A 13,446-nucleotide genomic window follows, 5' to 3' on the forward strand; every position below is an offset into this window, starting at 1 on the left:
ATCTCTTCTCGGCTAATTCAATTTGAACTTTGAAGTTTTTAAATTAATTGAAACGTGCCAGGCATGCCGAGCGGGGAGAGATTTCCCCCAGTAGCCGCAGTGAGGTGCGAGCCGCGCGTACCGAATTTTTCAGCAAAGACTTTGTTTATTTGCCGCTTCTCCGCTTTCATGTGGTTGCACTCTCTGAATGGGATTAACAAATAGAGACCCGGGCAAAAGTGTTGCAGAATATATTATGGAGGAAACATTTTGTCGCACTGCACTGCAGGCAGGCAGCAGCCAGAGGCGGTAGCCAGAAGCCTCAAAAATACCGCGCACATGAGAAATCGCTGCAACGATGCTGAGGAGACGTGAACGTATTTGCTTTTGTGTCAAGAGTGCAAAAGAAGCGCCCACGAACTGCGAGGGAAAGTAAGTAAAAGCCGTTAATGTTTATGATACTGATGGCTGCTTCCACAACCCGCTGCCACACTGCCACAGTGCCACTCTGCCACAGCCAGGTACACACACACACAAACACAACACACATAGAGTGAGGCATGCGTCAAATTTATTGCATACTTTGCAGGGCGTGCATTAGCGTGGAAGCAGCAACCTCGGTCACGTCACGAATCTCTTCCAAAACAAAAAAACCGAGGGATATGCTACGTACATAGAGGATAGAGCAACAGAATGGGAAAAGACAAGAGGAACCAAAACGAGAACGTGACTCGGTGGTGGCCCACTGCTGAGGGGCTGCTCCTGCTGATGGCCACACATCAAGCCAAATGGCTGAGTTATTTGAATTTAACCAAACGGCAATGACGATAGAGTTAAGTTTTCTCTGCTGATTGCATTGCGAATAGATCAAGAGAATTATATCTATCTACTAGAAATTAATTTAAATTATTCACAGCTACGCTCAAGTGTGAGATGCGAACTAAAATTGCTTTTGCCTTTGGGCTTGTCAAAATAATCTCCGAAAATGACAGCTGAAGTTGCTGATAGAATAGACAATGCCCAAAAGCAGCACTCGTACGTACGTAAAGTCAGAGGCAACATTGGGAGGCTCTAGAGCATTTCTGTGCATTAAATAAACATGGATACATAGTTGCTCCAGAGGTTATTTTGTCTCTGGGGTCTGCTTCTGATGGTTACTGTTTGTTTACACATTCAACAGCCCACTCGGAGTTTGTGCCCTGCTCTGTCCTGCCCTGCAACGGAACTGAAAATCAACCAAGTCGAAAATTCAATCGCATGCAAATCTCTCTAGGAATTAAGGCAGCACCTGGCTTCCAAAATCTGCAGCACCAGCCCTAAATACCCAGCCTCACTTTCCACCTCTCTGTCTCTCTCCATTAACGACACACACATTGAAATCATTGGCCGACAGTTGAGAGACTATTAAAATGCAAAACTTTGCCCTACTGCAAGTGTATGGAAATCTTTTGGGCTGCTTCCAGCCCCACATGCTTCACAAGTCGATACATTTCGGAGTGGCAGAGGCAGGGGCAGGCGGCAGTGGCAGATGCCGGGGCAACTGTCCAACAGGCACTTGCAGATAAACTGCAAGCAAACAGGGGGCCAGGGCCTAATCCTGCTGGCATTCTCTGAATGGTTTCACAGAATGTTGCAGCAGCTCCATCACCGAATCTATTTGCAGTTCATGTTGCCCGTTAAACGCCTACCAATTGGCATACCTCAGAGTTTGCATACCAGCACCCTGCCCGCAGCTGCCCCATTTTTCCGATACCGATGCAAAACATCTGCCTGGTGCGGACCCCGCTTGACCCAAGGATTGCAAATCGTAAATGTTAATGGCTGCACAGATTTCATGTGCTGGGCTTTGGGATGCGCAAAGGATGCGCTCCGCCTCGACTCGACTCGACTCCTAAATGCCCTTCGCCAGCAGCAGGCAAGGCAGGGAAAAGGACAGAGTAAAATGTGGCCAGGTCTAAGCCTTCCCTTGTTTTTTCCCTTACCAAAACCATTCAAAGTGAGTCGCAAATCCAAAGGGAAATGCTCGTTAATGCTCTACTGGGTCTTGGGCAGGGCAGGGGCATTCAAATGATTCGAATGTGGAAAGCATTAAGCAGCTGCATTTGGGCTTAAAGCCCCCGGACAGATAATCAAACTGGAATCAAGATTTATGTTCCAATGATTGCAGTTTATTTGTCCTTCTTCCTTCTTCTTCTCAAACTAAATGGAACATGCCGCCGCGGTGCAGATTTAGTTGAGATTTACAAGACACACACACACATGCTCGTATTTGTCATAATTCATGTGAGTCCAACAGCAGTTGACACGATTGTAGCCATCACGTACATCGTGGCTAGATAAATCTTTTGCCACTAAAACCCCTTAGCCCCTGCCCTGGCAGCACTCAACGCCATTGTCGTCGACAGGCAGAGAGAGGCGGGGAGTCAGAGTCGCCACCTTCAGCACACTCTTCAGCTCTCTATCAGCCCTCTTGGATCTCTGATCACCCTCCTCTGTTTCGTTTACCCCGTCCCCTGTCCCCTGTTCTTGGGGGCAGCACGTGCACGCTGTTAACCTCAAAAATGCGCTGCTAAAACATTTTTTAACGCTCGCCAGCTTTCCAACACCTCCCAGTCTGCTCTCCTACCCCAGCCTCTTTCTGTCCCCTCTGAAGGGAGTGTATGGAGACCAGTCCGGATCGGAGCAGACGTCTGCTAGGTTGTAGCCACAAAACATGACCGCAAGGGCGGCGCCAGGCCACAGCATCTAATCGAGACCCATGGCGCTGAAGTTGACCAGAGCGTGGACAATCCTTTTTGGGGTGCTCGGCTCTCCTGGCATACGTGTCCTGTACGTGAGTTGGATGACAAAGTGGCTGGGCGGCATACTCATACTCCTACAACCCACACATGAACATGTCCATCTAAAATACAGGCGCCGTACAGGGTGCCACAACCATTAGTCGACACCTAACTCTGCTCTAATGAATTTAGTCACCCTTTTTGGCCTCTAAGCCTGCTCCTGTGCGTGTGACGTGTGACGAAAGGCGCGCACGCGGCCGCTAGTTAAACCCAAACACACTTTTCCTTCAAATTAAGGACCACCAGTGGAAAAGGGAAAGGGAATGGAAAGGGGAACGGGAATGGACCGTGGTTGAAACACCGAATCCGAATGCGACTCCGACTGCGAATCCGAATCCAAGCTCGCGCGAAGTCACGTACACGACGAGGGACATTAGTGGATAGGCCAGTGGACCCGCTCGTTCGTGCCCATATTGGGCAGCGACAAATTTTAGCATCTGCATACAAAATGCAAAAATTCAGCGAATCTTAAAGAAGGGCCTGCCACAGCTTTAAGGGCAAAGTAACTCCGTGGGGGGAAACCCAAAACGGCACACAAAGCGCCGGTTTATCTCGGCAACATTTATTCACTTGCCCCCCCCCAGACCAACAAGAGGCCCCCGCCCGTCTGCTTTGTAGGTTAAAATATTTGCGCTGGTTAAGAAAGCAAACGCCCGCATGTCCACTTTGGGGTACGCAGCATGCGGAATGGGAGAAAAGCGAGAGCAACAAAACTATTCTCAGAGAGCAGCGGAAAGCGGGCGCACAGATAAGAGTCAACAGAAAAAATAATAATAATAATGCTGCTACTGCTGCTGGCCAGAGTTTTCTTGAAAAAATCCCAACAGCAGCAAAAAAAGAAATATGAAAATAGAAGAACTTTTGGAAGAGCGTGAATGTGGGGCGTGCGGTGTGGGGCGTGTCTTTATGGGTGTGTTTGCTTGCATAAATCTGAAAATGTGGGAAATTTTCCAATTTTACTTATAATTACTTAGAATGTCCTTGCAAATGTTATCAATGGCATACAATTTCCTTTCATTTCCATATTTTGCCGCTCTTTAATGGCACACTGCGTTGGCATATGGCCAATTATTTCTATTTGAATTTATCAAATATTTATAGGATTTAATTTTGTTATTCAATTCGCTGAGCAATGACAAAATTATATAGTTGAATGAATTCTTTAAATACAGAAAACAATAATTGGCGGTGTAAACCTTTTAAAATTAAATAGATTTAATATTTAAAGTTGCTCCCTCGGTAGAGGCATTCAGACTTTAGTCTGCCACTTATTTTGTTTAATGTGACTGCTCATTAAAATGCCATTCCTGGGATGCCATTGTTCATTACCAGCGAACAGCAATTGCAACGATTGCCCATGTCCTTGTGCATGTCCCTGTTCACGTACGTGCCCGCATCCGTATGGAGACTCTTAATTTATGCATTACGGGTAACCGCAAATTTCACTTAAAGCACACTTGTTAAGAGGGCGACAGAATTGCCGATTGAATTGCCATAATGAAATCCTTGCAGGGCAATATTTTATTTATCAATTACGGCCGATTGCGACACCAGATGCATTCCCCCCCCACCTCAACGACCAAAGATAAGTTGCTCTTCAGGCAGCCAGTGTTTCCGTTTCAACGTTTCATTCAGCTATAGATTCCAGGCAGCACTGAAGCAGTAGAGCCATTGCCAGTTATGAGTGTCCATAACGAGATTTGCTGGCTGATACTCGACATTTATTTATGGCCATTGGGGTTTCACTAACTGAACTCAAAGAGCGCTGCCCACCATAAATCTGAAGTGTTGCGAGCGCGTCGCGTTGAGAAAACATTCGAGACAAGGGCGTGCTGAAACGTGGCAGAAGTTTTATCAGCAAAAACAAAACCAAAAAGAAAGAGAAAACCTTTAGGAGTTCAATGCGCCGCTGCACAGGGCAAGCGTTTAATTTTGAAAATATTCTAAGACCCACAGCCGGACTGCAAGAAAGCGTAGACCCAACCATGACCCACATTTAATGCAATAACAACAAAAAAAGCAAGCCTGTCCCTCATGCGGAAAGTGCTTGCATAGTGAATGCCTCAATTATGGTATTCCAAGCGGGAAACAAACTCGATTTACTGCAAAGAGACTTCGACTTCCTATGGGGTGGCTTGTGCTCGGGCACAGTTCGAACAGAGGCTCTGCTAGCATATTGCGATTGCGATTGGGAATGGGAATGGGAATCAATCGGCTGAAATCGCATTTGTCTCAGAGCTGCAACAGTATGTGTAGAAGAAGGAACGAGGCAGCATCAGCATCAGGCTTCGTTAGTGTAATGAAATTTCCCGAACAAATCAAGCCAACAAATTGTTGCAATTCGCATACAGACCTCACTGCTGCTGGCGCTGCTGCTCTGCCAATGACAAATTTGTGGTCAATTGTTTCGGCTTTTGGTTTGTGCCAAGAACTGCAACCCAACTAAGATATCGAATTTGGAAATAATTTGCGGAGTTCTTAAACTAAAACTAAGATTCAAAGCAAACTTTTTCAACCAAATTTAATACTTTAATTAAGTTAGCCTGGCTGTCAATTTAGTTTACGGAAATATGGTTTTAAATCCGTAAATAATTCTTGATTAATGCATTTAATTGTCCGCTCCTACAGAATGAGTTTTTGCGCTAATGAGTTTACATTTTTTTATAATTCTCACAGCTCTACAATTTTTTTATCATCAATATGTTTTTTAAATGGCATTGATTATCCCTTTTTAAATGAATTGATTCGCATTTTTTTAACAACCAGGCGACTGTCGTCTGCTTAAATTAATAGCAGAGGTAAATTTAATGGCAATAAAATATTAAAATATTTCTAAAGTGCATAATGCTTAACACATTTATTAAAAAAAAAAAAAGGCCTTGCAGTAAATATAATTACAAAATTTAGTCCTTTCATTCACTAATCCAATCACGCTGCCGACCAGCCACAGCGTTAATTAATTATTTCATTTCAACGTGCGTTCTCTTTTCTTTTTGTATTGTATTTAATCTAGTGCACACGCCCCAGCAGAAAGCTGACAGCGTAATGAATTCAATGACACGTAATGGGCCGGGGCGCGCTCAACAAAGATTTTGGCCAGGAAAAAATCAAGCAAAAGTGAGAGTGAAAATTGTTTGTGCACGTAAGTATGCAGCGATTTATTTCGTTCATTCTGATAAAACGACAGCCGGCAGACAGGCGGGCAGTCAGTCGGGAAGAGCAGAGTGAGTGCAGTTCAGGAAAGCTGCCAAATAGGCAAACACCCACCCACCACATCACTCCATTGACCATGTTGTGGCAGAGTGGCAAAGTGTACTCGAACATACAAATACTATACGTAAGTGTGTACAGAGCTGACTGGAAGGGGAGGTTCGACTGGTTGCATACCCAAAAATAAATAATTTCCAATAAATACACAGAGCAGCAATAATCTCTGGCCTGCTCATCGATCAATAAGCTCGATTTAAAGCAAATTTGGTATCTCACTGTGCACTTGGCCTTGGCCTAAGCTACTTCAAGGCTACCCATCCATTCCCTGCAGGGTTTAAACATTAAGCCATGGCAACCACAGGACAAGATAGAAGGACGGGGGGAGCGGTGTCTAGAAAACCAAAACAACTTGTCGGCATCATTCTCTTTGGTGCTGTCAGCATGTCCTGGTGCCCAGCCCTTGCCGAGTAATTCATTAACATTTAACTTGATTGACACACGAGTCGGGGGACGACCGACGGCTCTGGCGCTGAAGTGCGAGGGCTGATGATTTTTTTTCTGTTTGTTTCTGTGGAAGGCACGTATTCCGGGGCAAGCTGGGAGGCACGCATACGATTTGTTTATACAGTTATAATGCATAATGGCATCGGATTTGCTGCCTAAGGATCCACACGCACCTGCACAAACACGGGCAGAGAGAGAGAGAGAGAGAGAGAGAGAGAGAGAGAGAGTGGGTGCGAGTGAGATTGTTACTTTGTTAATTTAATAAGAGAAAAGACGACAACAGGTGCTGCTCCATGGAGCCAGTAGCTAGCTGCCTTGTTGGCCAAAATGAAGTCACGTAGCAGGCATAAATCAATTGCTATGAGCAGGCATTTGTGCCGTTCAAATTGCACGACTGCATACATTGCTGTCGGTGAGGCTGGATTGCAGGACTTTGCCACGGATTGCTACTCCTTGCTAGCGACAGCTGCCAACTCGTAAATTGAGCACAAGCAATGAAAGTGTAACGAGTCTTAATTTGTTTACCAAGTGCCAAGCCACCTGTCCCTCTCCCTCTCCCTGTCCCTGTCCCTGTCCCAGACTGAGGCAGTGTGCTGCTTAAAGGAACGTCTAAAGACTAAAGTGAAACTTAAGTTTACCAAATTATGGATCGATTTCTTACGAATAAAATCCCACATCTGTGGCACCTAAAAACCGGACTCCATTCAAATCGTGCTGCAGCATTTTTAGCCAAATTAAATAAGAGTCTAGCAAACAGTTTGGTGGAAGATTAGCCTGCCTGTCAGTCACATGATGACTATTGATCCGTAAAATTGGAAACGAGAATATCTGTATGTAGGCTCCGCTGCCATCCGTTGGCAGGAATCCTTCCTTCCTTCCTTCCTTCCTGGACATTTCCGCTGCAGTGACAAATCGGACGCAATTTCAATGAACAAACCCGCCCCATAAAAAGGTGAGAGCACAGTGGGACATTGACAGCGCCCGCCCACAGCTTCGTTATTTTCTACTCCCAACCTTCCGACAGATGACAGCATTGAGTGGCCCCGCGGGGCCAACAGGCACGAGTACTAGCAGGAGCAGTCACTTTTTTCTTTTCTTTAAACTTGTTGCTGTATTTGGTTTACATACAATGCCGAGGCGCTCCCAATTGGAGTGGAGCGGCGGCGTGTCCTGTCAGCAGGTCACCAAGAGAGAATGGTTATCATGGCGCGCAGCAGCTCGGGAATGTCCCAGCCGTAGCGGCGCAGGGTCCTCAATGGACGGGCCACATCGTGTTTCTTCTACAAAGTGAGGCAGAAAATGATTAAGCTGGAGCATAACCGTTGCATCTAGCTCCGACAACTCACAATATTGGCGCGCAGATTGGCCTGGAACTCCACCGACGTGACCGTGCGCGAAAACAGGGCAAAGTTCGATTGCTTTGACTGGGCATCCACGTAGTAGTTGTGCACATCACTCCTGGGCATGAGGGTCCAGCAGGTCGGCGAGGAAGCTCTGACCCTTCTTCTTGATCTTGCTGCAGTCGCAGCTCTTTTGGGACAGAGGCGCGGGCACCGAAATGCACGCAAAGATGTCCAGAATGAACTCGATGTCTGCGGTGTCCACGCCGGCACTCTGCAGCTCCTCCAGCGCCGTCTGATAGGCCTCGCTCTCCTGCAGCTGCAGGGCCACCTCCTCGAATCCGGGAGTGTTGAAGAAGCGTATGGCCTTGCGGAACTTGGCGTCGCATTGGGAGTGCGTCTCGATCAGGGCTTCCAGCGCCACGTGATCGATCAGGTCGCGCACATCCTGGAAGGCAATGCAAAGTCCAGCCTGGCCATTCTTGTCGTCATCGCCGTTGTCCGGACCAGTTCCGTTATTGGTATTATTGCCACCCTCTGGCGGACAATCTTCGGGGTTGTTGCCCGCATTGGACTGTGCAAAGGTGTGGCAAGTGAACACCGCCAGCACCACGCAGAACAAGGACAGCGTCTTCATATCCATCATCATCATTCGCGTTGATTGTTGCTCTGGACTGCAGCCTGCCACACCAGCTTTTATAGCCACCTTTGCCACCCGTCGAACCCATTACAAGCATTTCCTTTCCAGACACTTTGCTTATCAGGCAAACGAAAGCAGCAACCCAACCACCAATTAGTGTAAATTGCAGCTCGGGTGACATGTTACTTCATTACCTCTTATCAAGTCTCGGCACATGCTCATACCCTTTCCTACAAGAACTGCAAACAAAAAATCTCTTTTCGAATTTTCGAACATCTGCTGGCAATATTGATGCCCACAAACTTCGACAGACTAATGCTTAAACGCTTCATTAATTCAAAATTCTCTGGTCTGGATTGTTGCCAAGGCCAGCCAAGGCCCCCTTAATACTGTCTGATCCGCTCATGAATGCCACAAAGGCAAGGGACTTATAAACTGTGCACTCGACGCTGCTTGTTGAGGGCACTTTGCATGCGATTATGCGTAATTATGTAATTTCTAGCCAGCAGTTCAGGAAGAGTGGAGAGAGAGGCCAGTGGGTACGTGCAACAAGTGACTCAATGCAGGGCATAGCAAACTCAGATGACAGTTCCACACGGACACTGCATATGTAAGGGCGTAATTGTTTGTTCATTGTTTATCCAGCAGTCGGGTTAAGCTCGATATCAGTTTCGGTTTCAATTGGTAGACAAAAGAATGCAGCAATTGAACGGCGTGCAATGAATCGAACTCATTCAATTTTTTTTTAAATTCCATTCAATTTGAAAAACAACGACAAAAATCCTTCATAATAATATTAATAATCATACGCACCGTTGCATCGAATTTATCTCGAAATTGCCTGAGGGTCTACACCATACAACATTCGTACAAACTCACACACAAATATCTGTACCCATAACAACCAATTGTAGCAAATATTTGCCAACCAATGTAGCGGAAATAGTTGCATTCTTTTTCAGTTGTGTTTCTTGTTGACAACACTTTTTTATCTGGCTGTAAAAAAATACTCGCATCACTCAATGGCAAATGACGATACATGGAAAAGAAACAAATGGCAGATAGCAATATGTGAAACCTTTGCAAAACTTTAGTTCCGCCTCAGTTGACGGTAAAGCTGGCAGTTCCCCTCCATCCAGCAGCTGCTGCAACTGAGAACTGCGATTTATTTCTAAGCGTTTAATGGTTCAAATAGTAGCAGATACAACACACAGCTTATCCATTCAGCAAAACATCAAATGAAGCAGATAAACTGCAGGCAGGATAACAACTTTCAGCGCAGTCAAAGGTTGAAGAGTTGAACAGTGTTTGAAAAGCGTCTCCGTCTCAACTTTGGCCCAAGGTTGAGGTGCAGTGCGAAGAGGGAATGTCAAGTGAAATTGCACTAAAAGTTGAGCATACATTCGTACATACGAGTATGTATGTACATATGTAAATGTATCCCCAGTCTAATCAGAGTTCAAAAGTTTTGCTGCCTACAACTGGCATTAAACTTGTGTTGCCTGCTAATAAAATGCCATTTCAAAAAGGCAAACCGCAGGCAATTGACCCGCTGTCAGTGGCATGCAGGTCTTTCTTTGCTCTCCGACATGCAAGCGTGCCCCCATGGTACATACTGATTCGGTCTCTGCTGATGGCAGATCATAGCAACATATTTCTGATGTTTCCACATCAACCACAAAGCAGAGCCATGCACGCTCCACGTTCTATATACCTGTGGATATTTATTTGTTTGTGTGTGTGTGACAATGCCACAAAAACTGGTTTGCCGCTGCGTATGTATTTGGCAAACCATTTTCATTTCCCTGGATAATTTACTCAATTAGAGCCGAACTTGAAGGCTTTGTGGCATTTACGAGAATCGCTTTATTATTGCACTTAAGCGGAGTCCAAGGGCAGCTGGGTGGAAGGACGGGGCACACGACACTGAAACACTAAATTTAGTTGGCTGATAAAACTAAAGTGAACTAATCCGTGGAGCAACGGCTGCGAGAAGCGATAGTAAAGGACAGATAGAACAGCTAGGGGTAGGGGCTATGGGATAGGGAAAGTTGAACAGCTAACTTACTTCGATAAACAGGCTTAATTAGCGACCAAAGCTGAAAGTCAACAGACTGCCGACTGGAGCTGGCACTAGGCGCATTAGAACCAAATCCAGGCTCACACACATACACACATACTGGAGCACATAGCCACGCATACCCATAAAGTTAATGCCACTAGCGCTAGCAGGACCAAAGCACAGGATTATACAGTGGATGTGAGGAATAAATGTTCTCACTATCAAAAATTACTTTACATGGGATCAGGTAATGGTATTACTTATTGTGCAATCGCAATGGAATTAAATTTCAGTTATTTTATAAGAGATAAATAATTGTTTGACAAATTTTGTTTGCTTTCGCCCCACAGTGCCTCCTGGCCAAGAGTTTCCTGAAGACTTTCGTCGACTGTCAGGCTTAATTATGTGCAAGCAACAATGATATTTGTATTATCAGCCAGTCAATGTCAAACGTCAGAGCCACCCACTGACCAGCACCAGATGCCACATCTCCAATCCCCAACCCCCCCACAGTACTTAATATAAGTTGGAAAACAAAGTCGCCAGAGAGTGTACGGGAACACCGAGGTTAGCCAGCCCAAAAGGGAGTGAAAACGGTGCTTGTTCCCCTGATACGCCCACATGTGGGCTGATTACTGATTAAAGGCTGGGCAGGCAATAGCCCAAAGTATTTCTGCACACACGCAGTGACCTCCAGGCGGCATGACTGTACTCCAAGCAGCTGAAATGGTGGCAGGAAAAGTGAGAAACTGCTGAAATAATTGCAGATTCATGACTCGCCCAGTCAGCAGACAAATGATGTGCAGGGGAAAATCAGTGAACCCCAAAAATTTGAAGAGGCCTTGAACCTGAGACCATTTAAGTCTCACGCGCTGAGGGGACACTTTTAATTATTTTTTTTCTTTTCGCCCAACCTGAAACTGTTGCAGGAAAATCAATTTGTACATTTTCCCCGGCTTTTTTCTCCATCAGTTCATATTTTTTTGTGCGCATCGAGTAGGTACAAAAAACCAAAACCTTTGTCGTCTATTGTTGGGCGGTAGACAATTAAAAATGGCAAATGGCAGCGTACGGTTGCGGCGGGTGAGCCGGGGTAGAAGTACTATGGGCAGCAAAATGGGCGAATAGAAGGTGACAGCCCAAACACACAATGGCAAAGTGTTGTCATCTCGACAACAGGGCATAAATGGTGCAACCTCCGTGCGGCAGTCACATCTCTCAATTTTTATGACAGCTCAACGATGGGTTGAGGTATATGTACATACGTCTGTGTGTGTGTGTGTGTGTGTGTGAACGATTGATGGGAAGCGACAGGGGAAAAAGGAAAATAAAGAAATTATATATACCCTGCATCAAAGCGAACGTCGAAAGAGCTTATCCAAGGTTATTGGTTTCCTTTGCCCATGCTCTTAAAACATGTCTCATGTTATTACAAATGGAATGAACCATTTCCCCTTTCAAGTTTTTCGGCAGAATAACTGACAAAATTTATATTTACCAAATTGAAATGGGAGACAAGCAAACTACCGCTGTAAAGAGGAACTAGCACAAAAACAGAATCACAGTAAAATTCACTAGAAAAATGGCAAAGGAAAATTACCATAAAGGTAAATTCATGAAAATTCAGCAAAAGTCAAGCAAAGTTCGTGAAAATGCATTCCATAATAATGGACCAGAAAATATTCCAACAGAAAATATTCCACGTAAATGTAATGGTGGTTTTTTATCTAGTTTCGTGGAATTAAATGTATTTTCAGATGTTTTAAACTCTTGAGAAATCATTCTTCGAAATCAGCTTTGTTCATGCTGTAGAAATTAAAGAGTTTAAAAATTGTCTTTTTAGAGAAAATATTAACAAAAACGTGAGAGATTTGGTCCGTTTTCCTTTCTTATCCCAAAATTTTGTATACCCAGCTTTGATGTTTTGCTGGGTAAGGCAAAGGTAGAAAAAGGCATATAGAGAAAAGACAAAGGCATGCTGGAGTTTGTCTAGACAAGTTGTGTCCTTATGCCACTGCCACACGCACCCAAGGACACCGGCAGCGTGTAGGCCCAGTCCGCCCTTTTTGGCAACTCTGTGTACACACACTCGACTCGACTGAGGGTGGGATGTTTATCAGTTTAATGGCTGCCATATTCGCTGAGCTTCTCTTCCATTCAGGTGAATGACTGCTGGCTGGGCCTCGAAATTGGCAACATGAGTTGGCAGCAATACCAGCCACCAGCAGCAGCCTCATCTGCGGGGGCAAAAAGTAATTTGTAAGCAAATTATGATAAATTGTACCCCTTGATGAACCCACGACCGGCACGGCACGGCACACCCAGCTCAAAGGTAGTCCGGTTAATACCCGTCGTAAGCAGGAAAACAATGGCTAGGGACTGCCATGACTTAGGGTGTTCTATTCCATTCATTATTTGAGATAAATTATAATGTGCTGCTGCGCATCCAAACACTTTTCTCTGGCTTCAAATTCAATTTGGGGCAATGCGGAATTCCTGGCAATTTATGGCCAAAGAATTGCATTGGAATTGCCAATTTTGCGGGCATTTATTGAATGAAATGCAAATCAAATAGTGTTTCTTTTGCGTGTATTTGTGTTTGTCCCATAAATAACTCGGACAGGCACACGTACTGGGGCGAAAAACGAAAACCTTTGAGAAACGTACATATATTTGTATTGGCCAGGCAGCGCAATTAAAATTACATTAAATTGCATTTGGATTGCGTTTTCCATGCGGCCCCCTTGGGGTACACCCCCTTTTCCGTGGCTGGAATTGCCTTTTTGTGCAGACAGCATCAGAAGCGGCTGTCTATGCATTTGGGATTTGAGCTTGAAACAGAGACAAGGAGGACATTCAAACGACTTGACC

At 45.2% G+C, this 13,446-nt stretch overlaps 1 protein-coding gene across 1 annotated transcript; it reads right to left on the reverse strand.

The window, feature by feature from the left end:
- Positions 1-7,603: 7,603 nt before the first annotated feature.
- LOC117891524 lies at positions 7,604-8,552 on the reverse strand. Its single transcript, XM_034797024.1, is given in 3 exon segments — positions 7,604-7,813; positions 7,880-8,005; positions 8,007-8,552. Coding segments are annotated over 3 exon segments (744 nt in total). The 5' UTR covers positions 8,526-8,552; the 3' UTR covers positions 7,604-7,714.
- Between the last annotated feature and the right edge of the window lie 4,894 nt (positions 8,553-13,446).

The sequence above is a fragment of the Drosophila subobscura genome, chromosome E, assembly GCF_008121235.1.
Source record: "Drosophila subobscura isolate 14011-0131.10 chromosome E, UCBerk_Dsub_1.0, whole genome shotgun sequence".
In the NCBI taxonomy this organism is placed as follows: domain Eukaryota; kingdom Metazoa; phylum Arthropoda; class Insecta; order Diptera; family Drosophilidae; genus Drosophila; species Drosophila subobscura.